This window comes from Cibotium barometz, chromosome 38 (assembly GCF_041138505.1).
Source record: "Cibotium barometz isolate CiBa-2024 chromosome 38, ASM4113850v1, whole genome shotgun sequence".
Lineage (NCBI taxonomy): Eukaryota > Viridiplantae > Streptophyta > Polypodiopsida > Cyatheales > Cibotiaceae > Cibotium > Cibotium barometz.
In genome coordinates, this window is record NC_141083.1 from 17,941,254 (window position 1) to 17,954,516 (window position 13,263).

Consider the following 13,263-nt stretch of genomic DNA (forward strand, 5'->3'; position numbering starts at 1 on the left):
ATTAATCAAGTGAATAGTATGAGAGATAGATTCTTTGCAAAAAGTCATTTTCTCTTTCGCCTTGGCACCTGTAAAAAAGGGGTTTTGTTAGCATTATATTACATAATGTTATGCATAGCATACTAAATGGTGAATGTAAATATAAATGGTTTACCTTTTAGTATCCATTGTAAATGTATAATCTTTTAGTATCCATTGTAAATGTATAATCTTTTCGCAATTGTTCAATCTCCTCGTATGCAAGGTCTTCTCTAATTTGAGAAAGATATGTTTTAGATAGTGTGTTCAATATTAAAAGCAATTGCCCTTCCAAATATATCTCCATTACTAGAGGCGTATTCTCGGAATATAACTCCAAATCTTGATCTAATGGAACAAGGTTGCCATTAACACAATGATATCTGGTGTAGTGAAAAGTTGCAATGAAGTTTTGGGAGCCAATAATGTACTTGCAAACTATTGACTTCTTCTCCAAAACAGAAATGATGCCTTCTGTCTTTATCCTGTCCCAACCATTGTCTTTCTCCTGTACTTGCAAACTATTGACTTCTTCTCCAAAACAGAAATGATGCCTTCTATCTTTCTCCTGTCCCAACCATTGTCCAAAAATTCGAGTGCCTTACTTGACTTGCAAATAAACATTGTTGAAGTATTTCCTATTTCTTCATCAAAGAAGAGGTCAACAAACACTTCGATAGGCATAAAAATAGTAAGCTTGACATTCTTTGTACAGATGCCTTAAGAGACTTCTGTATGTCGTGATACAACCTGATCCTATAACTCACTAGTTTGTGAAGTTGGCAATGGCCAATCTTTACTTCTAAATAATGGGAGGGGTAATGGAGTCAAACGAACCCATACCGAAGACGTGTTTGGTTCTAAGTATTGCATATCATAGAAAAATATATCGTAGTCTGCAAGATCTCTATGAGTTCTTCCTTTGTAAATTTGTTCTCCTACATATGCATGGAAAGCGTCAAAAATCCCACTTATACTCTCCACTGGTTGCGAGTCTATCCTATTGGATGGATAAATATCTGCATAAAACCAAATGACTACACATTTTTAAAACAACAATTAGACACTTTTAAAACAATAAGGAGACATGATTGAATGGATAAAAGAGTGCATAATAACAACAATTAAACACTTTTAAAACAAAATAAGCTTTGACTAAGATACTACTCACAGTTGGGATGATATCGTGGGGAAGACCAAGAGGAAATTTTTTTACCCTCAATTCTACATGCTAGAAAACATGTTGTATTAGTACCTCTGCCACACGCTTGCTCGATTCACATACCTTGAACTCTTTAAATTGTCCCTTCTTGAATGGCTCCACAAATTCATTAGCATTTCTCCTCTTCCTCTTTCTTCCCTGTAAAAGTACCCAGCTCCCGATTGTAATTGTAGATGGTATCCATGTCCCATCGTCCATATTATAACTATTGAATACAGTAATAGTTGAAATGCTAGTACGAGGCTTTCTACAGGTTACCATTTTGTGTAGCAAAAGACACACGGAAGAAGAAGATGATGAGAGCTTAATTTGGAGAAGACTTAGAAAAAGAAAGAACGACTATGTTGGAGACGAAGAAGATCAGAGCTAGTTTTGGGGGGAAACTTAGAGACTCTATCATTAACTACCATTCTCTATCATTAACTACCACTATCTTTTAGCATACGTGCAAAGATTCGGGAGTATTATTTTAAGTTGAGTAAATGTTATTTTAAGATGCATTTGAAGCATAAGCGCTCCTTCTCGTCACCCTGTAATAAACTCCCAATATCCTTTTCCCATGAGGAAGTTTGTCATCCTGAATGCTTGAAAGTTGTTCTTGTCCAATTTCTTGCTCACAAACTGGGATAGACTACTATACCTTTAGTAACTTTCATGTGCACCAAATATGGTCTTCTAGAGGCTAAATCAAACTTGCTCTGTAACTTTTACACTCACAACAATCCTACTACAAACCTATTATTTTATGTGAACCAATCACATTAACATAAATATGTCATACATGTGCAGATTCCAAAATATCCCTAGGCACTTCAAATCAACTACTATGCACAACACTCTATGCAAAACATGCACAGAAACACATGGCGAAAAAATATCAGTACTGACACTTCTACAGAGTGTGTAAAAACCTAGCAGAAACTATAAGGGAAAGTACTCAACCACTCAAACATTCACGGTCCATAGTGTGAACCTGACTATATGAGTTGGCGCTATAACTGTATGTAGCCATAGTGTGGACCCGACTATATGAGTTGACGCTATAACTATATGCAGCCTAATGGCATATCAATCATAATCTCACCAACAATGCCAGTGGCATAAGTGCGAAAGTGTCATCCTAATGTGTCATCCATATTCATATTCATACTAGTTGACCTGGATATCTTAACAATGGTTATGGTACCCACACCATCTCTTTGGTATTTGCCTTACCCGTGGGGTTTTCTTTTTTGTGGAGCGAGAGGGTGCCAAGGCCTTAGAGAGCCACACATCAGTGTTAGTTGACCTCGATATCTTAACAATGGTTATGGTACCCACACCATCTCTTTGGTATTTGCCTTACCTGTGGGGTTTTCTTTTTTGTGGAGCGAGAGGGTGCCAAGGCCTTAAGAGAGCCACACATCAGTGTTACCTTCATAATATCCATGTACTTGCAAAGCAATTCATCCTTGACCCATCATGTCTGTGGTTGAGGCTTTGAGTTTTTATACGAATTGGTCCCTTGTTTACCTCCCGGTGTGGGTATAGGTTCTTCTATCCGCTTGTGTAATTATAGATTGCTATTACCTTCATAGTACCCTTGTACTCGGAGTATATGCTCTTCGGAACCCACTATTGGTGACCTTCCTGATGATAGGTTTTGTCGAATTGAGGACCCTTGGGAGTTTGATCAAGAGGAGCTCCTATACAGAGGTTAGTTAAGTTAGTGGAGGTGTTATGGTGGTAGCAGGTGGAGACAATTATTGCTAGCAAGTTAGTGAAGGTGTTAGTAGTGTTAGTAGGTGGAGAGGATTGTTGCTCCTATTGGGGGGTTAGTGTTAGTGGTTTTAGTAGGTGGAGAGGATTTTTGCTCTTGGGGGGCAGGCAAAAGGTGAGGATGCCACATGCTTTGGAGGCTTTAAAGTGAATAGGACATCTTACATCTATCGTGAGTTGAAGCACGTACCTCTTTTTAAGAGGTATGGTTAATTGTGAGGTTTCCTTGATTCTCTTCGCTTTTACTTAACTCCTCAATGTCTCGGGTTCTTCATTTATCATGAGAATAGTTAATTATCTAGAGGCAAGTTGAATTCTTGAAGTCCAATCAATATGATTCAACAAGCTTATGTCGGACTAAGAGGTCCATCAAAAACAATGCCCCATTTCTCAAAAGGGGGTGTAGAGGCATCCTAACTTTGTCATGTATGGTGATGACACCCACAGCAACAACCGCTTATGAACTAGATTGCATCACCAAATAGTGTAGGCCACCACAAGCCTCATAGTAGGAGTAAAGGAATCTGGTGTGTGTGTAATGCACGAGTCTCCTGGAGCTCATGTTCCACACACGATTGGCTTGACCTTGTCGTAAGCCTCCCCTAAGCTAGAGTCTTTGCTATCACTTGTGTCTTGATTGCAGCGGCCGTATGGCTTCTGTAGGGCTCTAAGGACAGTGCTCGATGATGGGCTTAGTCTACCCTAGAGGGTGCTTGAGATTTTGCATTGTTTGAAGCACTTTCCTCTACGTGTAACAAACCTCCCCAAATTTTTTCATGTACATGAACTGGTTATTGGTTTGAGGAGGCCAATTGGGATAGGTTTGGCTTTTATCAGGAGTCAGATTCTGCCTAATTCAAAAATAATTTCGGTCTCTGTCACACCTAGGAATGTACGATTGCAAGGTGTAAGAACGAACGTGAAGTTGAAGTGGGGATGTTCCAACTCAAACTTTAGTTATAAAACACCTTGTCTATGAATCTTACCTCTTAATCTCTTAATATGTACCTTTAATTTCCACTAAAACTTTTAGGTACTTTTTACAACATTTGTAAATAAATCTTCTATAATTGTGCTTCTTTAGACTTCACTAAATTGTTTTAAATTAAAATGTCTTGTTTTGTAAGCCCTTGTAGTGTGCATATTCTTTGATAGTACCAAGCAAGAATCTATGTTTGTCCTCTTTGAGGCCATTGTACTTTCCCATTAAACATTTTTGTTGAATCACTTTTAACAATGAATAAGGTAATCATTTTAAATAGAGTTTTGAATGTGTTAGCTCCAAGTACATTTGCACTCAAGAGTACTCATATTCGTAAGTTCTGTTTGAGATTCCTCTCTTGATGCAAAATCTTTAAAGAAATGTATGAGGAACCGTATGAATTGGAGTGTTCCTGCTTCAGCATCACCTCAAAGAACCACAACATTCTCTTAAGGGCTTAAACCATTTCTAATATGGAATGCCATAGTCTTTTATTCCTCTACCTTGAAAGCTACCTAGCTCAATCTTGAGGAATCTCTATAAGGCATCTTTTGCTTGTTTACTAAAGAAATTAGCTACCCACAGCCCAAGTATTCCAGTTTGATATACCTGTCTTTGAGTGGCATAGTTAATTGTACACAAGTACACTTATGATCGTAAGTGTACACAAGCACCTGTGTTTCAATGGCACACGAAGGGATCATAAGTGTACACAAGTACACTGTGTTAGAGTGGCACATGAAGGGATCATAGGTGTACACAAGTACATAAGAACTGTGGTTATTAACCAATCTCAGTATTGATTTGCAGATTTGAAGCATACACCCAACAACATATTATAACATGAAGTCTTGATCTTTGTGATCAACATTCATCTACATAACATAGTTGTTCTAATTGGGATTCATTCAGTTTAGGTGTATGTGCCACTGCTTTTATAAAGGATAGAAGTTCTGAGATTAAAGTTTAGACGAAAGTAAAAGGTCATATGAGTAAACAGATGGAATCCTTTTAATATACACAGAAAAAGATAGAGGTAATTTAGGAGGTTCTCTGCATATTAGAGTTGTAGCCAGGAGTAACTATGGATCTTTCTGCTCTTTGTGGGTTTTTTTACTTTACATGATTTGGTTTTTACGTGAATAACCTCTTCGGTGCTAATGGTGTAGTTTCTTGCACTGATTCCTTGAACCCATATTTCAGAACAGTTAGGATCTCTGCCTTGTCTTAATAACCCCCCTTGCTGGGCTTCGTTCAAGCCTTCAACAATATTAGTTCCAAATCTCCATTTCCTAGTTCCAAATCTCCATTTCCCATATATATGCATTTGTAACTTTATGTCTAGGTTACTTCATTAAAGGAACAAAAAAATACAATCCTTAACTTAGTGTTAAAAATTTATTATTTTTAAACCATAACTCCACCATGCATGGCATAGGCTGCATGCTATTACATCACTACTCAAATCCACAGCATACTGGAGTACAAGGAGGTTAAAATGTAAAGCAATGTGTCTGCCTTGATGATCAGGTCTTTAAAAGTAACCACTTGGCTGAGTTTCTCTCACTTCAACGAGGGTCAAGGAACACCCAGCCATGCTTTAAGACCAGCACAAAAGAGAAAAGCCAATCAATTGTAACAAGTTTTTATCAATCAGCTTAAGAAAGAGAACAAGACAACATAGATTGAAAGTGGAGCAGAAATCATCTTGATTTGTACACAATGACTACTCTTAACAAAAATAAATTGCAAATGGGATGAAAACAAGCTTCTGGTTCTCCACAAAGAAGCCATTAAATGACCTCCCAATACAATGATTAGAGTTTGGTACTCACCTGTGTAAGATCTGTTGTAGATTCAGTCTGCATTTTAGAGAAGTGTCTATCATACTATCTATATCTTTTTTGGTAGGAATAGAGCACATGCCAGCAGCATAAGCATTCAGCCTGGTTACCAAATGAGAGCGGGAAAACTCTTCGTCTGCTGCCACATTCCCAAGAAGCTGCATAAGCTGAGGTTTTCTCCGGAGTTCAAACTTCTGCAGCAAATTATGGTGTTTAGAGTTATCTGCATTTTGAGCTGTTCATTAACGAGTACAACATTGTAATTATCTAGGCTGGATATACACAAAGGGCATGCCCATGAGGGGGCGCCATCTTGATCGCTACTGCAACAGCAGGCAGCCATGGATTTGTTTATCCAACCTTAATGGAGACCTACTGCACAACTACATGAACTGACGCCAAATTCCAATCTGAGCCAAACAACAACAATTGATACCAGTTTGAGCCAAGCAAGCCAAACCGCCTAAGGTCTACCTGATGTTCCGGCTCTGCAGGGAAGAAAACGCCTGCCTGCTCTATTTGGGTTGTCAGAATGCCCTTTCCTACCTTCGCTTCCTGTCTCGCTTTGCTTAACAAGGCAAGATTTTCCTGTTCAGGTCCTTGGACAAAAATAGCAGACCTACATCATACAACCTATCCATCATTGAAACCACTGCTGTGCAAAAGCTCATGATCTGCCTGTGCAAAGTTGCACCTGTAAAGTCAAGAAGCCCTACCGGTACTGATCACCAACATCCGGGCCTTGTCCAAACAGTTGGGTTGGATCATGGCTTGCCCAAAAAACATCCAGTAGCTGTTCGTAGTTTATAACCTTGGGGTTGAATTCTACCTATATAACCCACATGATCAAAACAAAGTCAGTAAAAAATGTTCACACCACGTAAAATAGCCATAATTAGTACACAAGCAGCATTAATCTGAGGTTAATCATGATTGGAGTAAGAGCAGCAAGTAATCTCACTGATTAAGAAACTATACAATACCTTAAATCTGGATGATATAAGTAGATTCAGCAATGAGAGGGCTTTCTGCATAGTTTTTTTATATATCACTAAGCCAGACGTGTCTTATTAGGCTAATTTGCAAGTAGCATTTCAGAACAAAGACAAAAACTTACAAGCATCAAACACAGCAATACCTAATCTGCTAACATGTATAATGCTGAAATATGTTGAGCATATACAACTTCCTTCTGCAGCCTGTCAGAGAGTGACGTGATTGGAAGTTGAATCACAGACTCCTCTCCCGCCCGTTTTCTCCTTCTACGAATGAGACTGACAAGTACAAAGCTGCTGGCTGATTTCTACTGTATTACCAGCCTTGTGCTCTCTTAAGCATTAGCAAGGTCAGATCCCTTTCAACCTGTGACCCTCCGTCCAGTTCCATCCATCAATCTCTGTCCAGTTCCATCTACCGAAGGAAAGCAATCACTTGCTGCTCAATTTTTGTGTGCTTGTTGGAGCTGTGTTTTGCTTGAGTATCCGCTGAATGGGCTACAAAATGGGACTTTTTCCTCTCTTTTTGTGTGTGTGTGTGTGTGTGTGTGTGTGTGGGGGGGGGGGGGGGGGGGGGGGGGGTCTGCACATTATTTACCCCCTACTGCTTCTGGGTCTGCTCAACCAGCAGTCATGAGGATTTTTAAAAACCTTTTTGGCCCTTTTTTAAGGCGACTTTCTCACCCATGGCCCATGTCAAAACCCCAAAGAATCTCCTCGTAGAACGCTCCCGGTTCGAGACTCGAAACCTGCAAACCAAACAAACAAGAAAGGGGTGCAGGCCTGACTCACCTCCCAACCATGTAATAGTCTTCCGGGTCGGTAAAAATCTAGCCATTTTTGTCAAGCGATCTACCACAACCCAAATAGAATCATGGCCTTGATGTGTTCTTGGCAATCCGGTAATAAAATCCATGGAAATACTTTCCCATTTATTACCTAGGATTTGCAAAGGATGCAACAACCCAGCCTGTCTAAAGCGTTCAGCTTTATTTGCCTGACAAATTTGACACTTGAGAACATAATCTTCCACATACCCTTTCATCTTTGGCCAATAAAAAGTGTGTTTCACTAACGATAGCGTCCTGTGTACCCCAGGGTGTCCAGCAGAAGGGACGCCGTGACACTCCTTAAGAATCTTGGACCGAATGTTCGGGATCTGTGGTACACAAATTTTGTCATTACGGAATAGTAAACCATTCCAAATCATCCACTGGTCTCAAGTAGCCTGAATGGTAGACTGCTCAGTCATTGAGTCTTGGTCAATCAATGAGCTCCCGTCCTGGATCTTCTGCCAAAATGGACCAAAATAACTATTAGTCCTGCAAAGCCCTCTCAATGACTGAAATAAGTCAGTAGAAATCTCGGTGAATAACAAAGTATTCACCTCTCTAATTCGACTAAGCGCATCTGCGACACTATTCATGGACCCTTTCCGATAACGAATCTCAAAATCAAAATCTTGCATTATCTCAGCCCAACGAGCTTTCCTTCTTCTCAAATCATCCGCATCACACACATATTTGATTGACTGATGATCAATCAATACCACAAACTTGGAGCCATATAAATAATATCTCCAAACCTTGAGAGCGTGAATCACAGCATAAAGCTCTTTCTCAAGGGTTGGCTAACGAGATTGAGTGTCGTTTAGCTTTTTACTTTCAAAAGCAACAGGTCTACCATCTTGAAATAGAGCAGCCCTGATGACATAGTCACTGGCATCAGTTTCAAGAACATAAGGCCGACTAGGATCGGGTAATGCTAAGATAGGTGCTTCCTTGACTTTATCTTTCAAAAGTCAGAAGGCCATATCCAAATCGTTATTCCAAGTGATAGGCTGATTTGACTTGTGTCCACAACCGTTCAACAAGTCGCTCATCGGTAGTGTGAGCTGAGAGTACTCCCGCACAGATTTTCGAAGAAAAACAACAAAACCGAGAAAAGAACAAAGTTGTTTCACTGTTCGCGGTATAGGCCAGTCGAGAACCTTCTGAACTCGGTCATAATCAATGCTCAATCCATCTCTAGTGATCTTGTGTCCCAAGTAAATGATGTCTGTCATAAAAACTCACATTTACTTAATTTAGCATATAGTCGATTCTGTCTTAAAATAGATAAGACTGAAAAGATGCAGGGGAGAAGAGAGCTTGAGCTCTTGCAACAAACACACACACACTCACAAAACCCTAAAAGAGAACACACAAGGTGAGAGGATGAAAATCTTCTTCTTCTTCACACAACACTCAACACACCATATACAAAGATAAGAGTACACACTATATGAAAAGATACTCAACCAAATACATACTAAGGTTCTCTATAGTGTGAACCCAACTAAATGAGCTGGCGCTATAACTATACCAGTCTCTAGAATGGCTATCACATAGCCTATCATCCCACTGGCCGCATATCACCCATGATCTCACCAACCATGCCAGTGGTGTAAGTGTGGGGCCTATCTCCCAGGCGGGTCATCAGTGTCCACCGCCTCACTAGATGAGCTCGATATCTCAACACTCCCCCTCGAGCTCAACTCCATCTCATGTACACCAAGCGAAGCCCTGAATCTGCGGAGCTTCTCTGTACCCAATGCTTTGGTGAAGATGTCAGCGACCTGATCCTTTGTGCTGACATAAACAAGGTCAACGTCTCTTGCCAAAACCTTCTCTCTGACAAAATGGTAGTGGACCTCTATATGCTTCATGCGAGCATGAAAAACTGGGTTCCTGGCCAATTGTATACTGCTAATGTTGTCACAGAAAATGACAACTTGTCTATCCACTGATAGACCCAAATCTGCAAGTAGCTTTCTCAACGAAGCTACCTCACATGCTGCCATAGCAGCACCTCTGTACTCAGCCTCTATACTCGATAGAGCAACCGTAGGCTGCTTCTTGCTGCTCCAAGTCACAGCAGCACTTTCCAAAGAAAACATGAAGCCACTAGTAGATCTTCTATCTGAGATACTACCAGCCCAATCAGCATCTGTGTATCCATGTACACATATCTCTGTCCCAGTTTCATAAAATAGTCCACAATGCAAAGTAGACCTCACATACCTCAGTATGCGTCTCAATACATCCAAATGTGGCTTCCAAGGAACCTGCATAAACTGACTCACCAACCCAATAGCATAGCTCAAATCTGGCCTGATAATCGTCATGTAGATCAAGCTTCCTACTATGCGCCTATACATAGTAGGATCCTCCAAAATCTCTCCTGAATCTGCACTCAACTTGCCATTCTGATCCAATGGCACTGAGATAGGCTTACAGCCTGTCATACCATACTTGGACAACATGTCCAAGCCATACTGTCTCTGCAGTAATCCAATACCATGTGGTGACCCAATCACCTCAATGCCCAAGAAATATCTGAGCTCTCCCAGATCGTTCATCTCAAACTTCTGTCTAAGCAAGATCTTTACATCAAAGATCTCTGCATCATGGTCCCCCGTAATGATCAGGTCATCTACATAGATGACAACAAGCACAACCTCTCTATCACTGTGTCTCACATACAGCGAGAAATCTCCATTGGCTACATGAAAGCCAATAGTGACAAGATATTCAAAAATCTTGTCAGACCATGCTCTTGGTGCTTGTTTTAAGCCATACAACGCTTTCTTCAACCTGCAAACATGCTCAGGGTGACTCACATCCTCATAACTAGGTGGCTGCAACATATACACCTCTTCCTATAAATCTCCATGCAAGAATGCATTCTTTACATCCATCTGATGTAAAGACCATTGCTTTGACGCAACCACTGCTATCACAACTCTCACTGTTCCCATCTTGGCAACTGGACTGAAAGTTTCCTCATAATCAATGCCATATGTCTGCGCATATCCTTTGGCTACCAATCTAGCCTTGTACCTGCTTATGCTTCCATCACTGTTATGTTTTACTTTATAGACCCACTTGCATCCAATGGCTTTCTTGCCTTCAGACAATTGCACTAAATCCCAAGTCTCATTTCCATATAGTGCATCCATCTCCTCATCCATAGCTTTCTCCCAACACACATTTCCAATAGCCTCATCAATGCATGTGGGCTCTACAACCTGCACAACTTTTGCCATGTATGCATAGTGATGTGCCACATAACCATCATAGATAAACCTCTGCACAGGATTCTTCACTCTCCCAGATCTTCACAGCTTTGCATTCATGGCTTCCATAGCCTTCTTTACACCAGGTGTTCTCATAGCTGGTATTCCAAGATCCTCATCAAGGCTCATCTCTGAGCCACTAGACTCTCCATCAACATGAGAATGCCCCGCAGAAATGTCAGGCATACTAAGGGGCTCAACCACTTTCTCTTTGCCTTTATGTGATATACTAATCACATTTGCAGGACTGGTATTATGACGCAGCCTGCCACTCCATGGTCTATCAACTGAACCACTAGATGAGGACTCTCCTGGCCCACTCAAAGACTATGATTGCTGACTTGCATTCTATACAACCACATTTCCACTCACATCAGCCCCAACAGCTTCTTTTTCAACAGCATACCAGCTGCTCATCTCATCAAAAACAACATCCCTGCTTACCCTCAACTCACATGTAGCAGAGTTATAACACGTGTATCCCTTTTGCTCAAGGGAGTATCCAATAAACACACATTTTTCAGCTTTTGGATTCAGCTTAGTTCTCATCTCATCTGGCACATACACATATGCAATGCATCCAAAGACTTTCAGATGAGACAAATCAGGTTTTCTGCCAGTAAACCTCTCCTCTAGAGTTACATCATGTATAGCTGCAGTTGGAGTCCTATTCATGATGTAAACTGCTGTAGAAATAGCCTCAGTCCAATAACTATGCGGCATATTCTTCTCTCCCATCAATGCTCACGCAATCTCAGCAATGTGCCTGTTTTTCCGCTCAGCAACTCCATTTTGTTGTAGAGTGTATCTGCATGTAAACTGTCTCCGAATACCATTCTTCTTCAAAAATTCAGAAAACTCACTGGAGAAGTTCACTCCCCCTCCATCTGACCTTGGGCACTTTACATATTTCCCTGTTTACTTTTCAACCATAACAATAAAATTCTGAAAATGAGTGAACACCTCACCCTTCTCCTTCATGAAGTATACCCACACTTCCCTTGTGTGGTCATCAATAAATGTCACATAATACCTGCAGCCTCCCATAGACATGGTCTTCGTAGGACCCCATACATCTAAATGCACAACATCTAGTGCATTTCTGTTCACATTTCTGTCACGTGGAAATACATGCTTTGTTTGCTTTCCAAATTGGCATGCTTCACATATTTTCTGCATACCTTCAACTTTAAACTTTGGCAGTCCTGTAGTCTACATAGACTTCATTCTCTGCACATTCACATGTCCAATTCTTTTATGCCAAATGTCTGTGTCTACAACAATTCCTGAACCATTTGCAAACATCGCAGCACTCACTTCAGGCATGTTTACATTCAATGTAAACATTATGCCCACTCTGTTGCCTTTTGCAACCAACCTGCACTTGTCTTTAAAGTCTTCAACATAAAACCCTGCTCAATCATCTGGCCAACTGAAACCAGATTCTTTGTTATGTTCGGAACATGAAGTACATCTGCAAGGTACTTTACTTTGCCATCTTGCACAGACAATGGCACATCTCCAACATGGACAATTGGATGAGCAGTGTCATCCCCTGTTTCCACAAAACCTGGTCTTTCAAGGTTTTTCATCTCCTTGAACCACTCCCCATGACTTGTCATGTGGTTCGAAGCACCTGAATCAACGTACCATACATCATCTTTATGTGCTACTTCAACATTTTCAGACATGGCATTAACGACATGCTGCATAACAAACAACCTTTCATTATCCTCATTGTTTTTGCTCGGAGATGCATAGTTATTTTGCTGCAATTTCTCATTTTGCATGTCAACCTGCTTCTTATAACAATCTGCCTGCACATGTCCAGGCTTACCACAATAAAAGCATCCACGTGTATCATTGTACTGCCTTTGCCAATTTCCACGACCTCTTTGACTCCCCCTGCCTCTGAATTGGCCTCTTCCACCTGCGTGTTGTTATTGTTGTGAATTCTGAGACTGTTGGCCATAATTCTAATTACCTGTTCGGCCACCTCCTTGGCCGCGTCCACGGCCTCCTCTACCTCGTCCTCTTCCTGAACTTGTATAGAAGGCCTGTTGCTCTCAACTGTTTTTGTTTTGTGAAGACTGTTGGTCTTCACCCAAGCTCTTCTCTTCTATAATCAGCATAGACACCAAATCTGTGAAATTGGGAATGTTTTTTCGAGTCTGAATAGACGTCTTGAACGCCTTGTATTGTGGCTCGAGACCACGTAGACAGACTTCCACCTTATCATCATCATCTACTGAAATGCCAATAGATGCAAGGTATTCCACAATACCCTTGATCTTGATCTTCAATGCATAGTCATTCACACTCCACAG

General features: G+C 40.7%; 1 protein-coding gene across 2 annotated transcripts in view; it reads right to left on the minus strand.

Annotated features, from left to right (window-relative positions):
• Nucleotides 1-5,359: 5,359 nt before the first annotated feature.
• Nucleotides 5,360-13,263, minus strand: part of LOC147616406 (peptide methionine sulfoxide reductase A5-like) — a 31,045-nt gene continuing 23,141 nt past the window's right edge. The window contains exons 2-5 of one of the 2 annotated variants that reach the window (XM_086777476.1): nucleotides 6,541-6,653; nucleotides 6,299-6,443; nucleotides 5,816-6,018; nucleotides 5,360-5,578 (exon numbers count right to left, since the gene is read on the minus strand). In XM_086777476.1, coding sequence (XP_086633602.1) covers nucleotides 5,515-5,578; nucleotides 5,816-6,018; nucleotides 6,299-6,443; nucleotides 6,541-6,653 — 525 coding nt within the window. In that variant the 3' untranslated portion in view covers nucleotides 5,360-5,514. Of the gene's footprint in view, nucleotides 5,579-5,643; nucleotides 6,019-6,298; nucleotides 6,444-6,540; nucleotides 6,654-13,263 lie in introns of those variants that run through there. The other variant, XM_086777477.1, reaches the window with a different exon arrangement.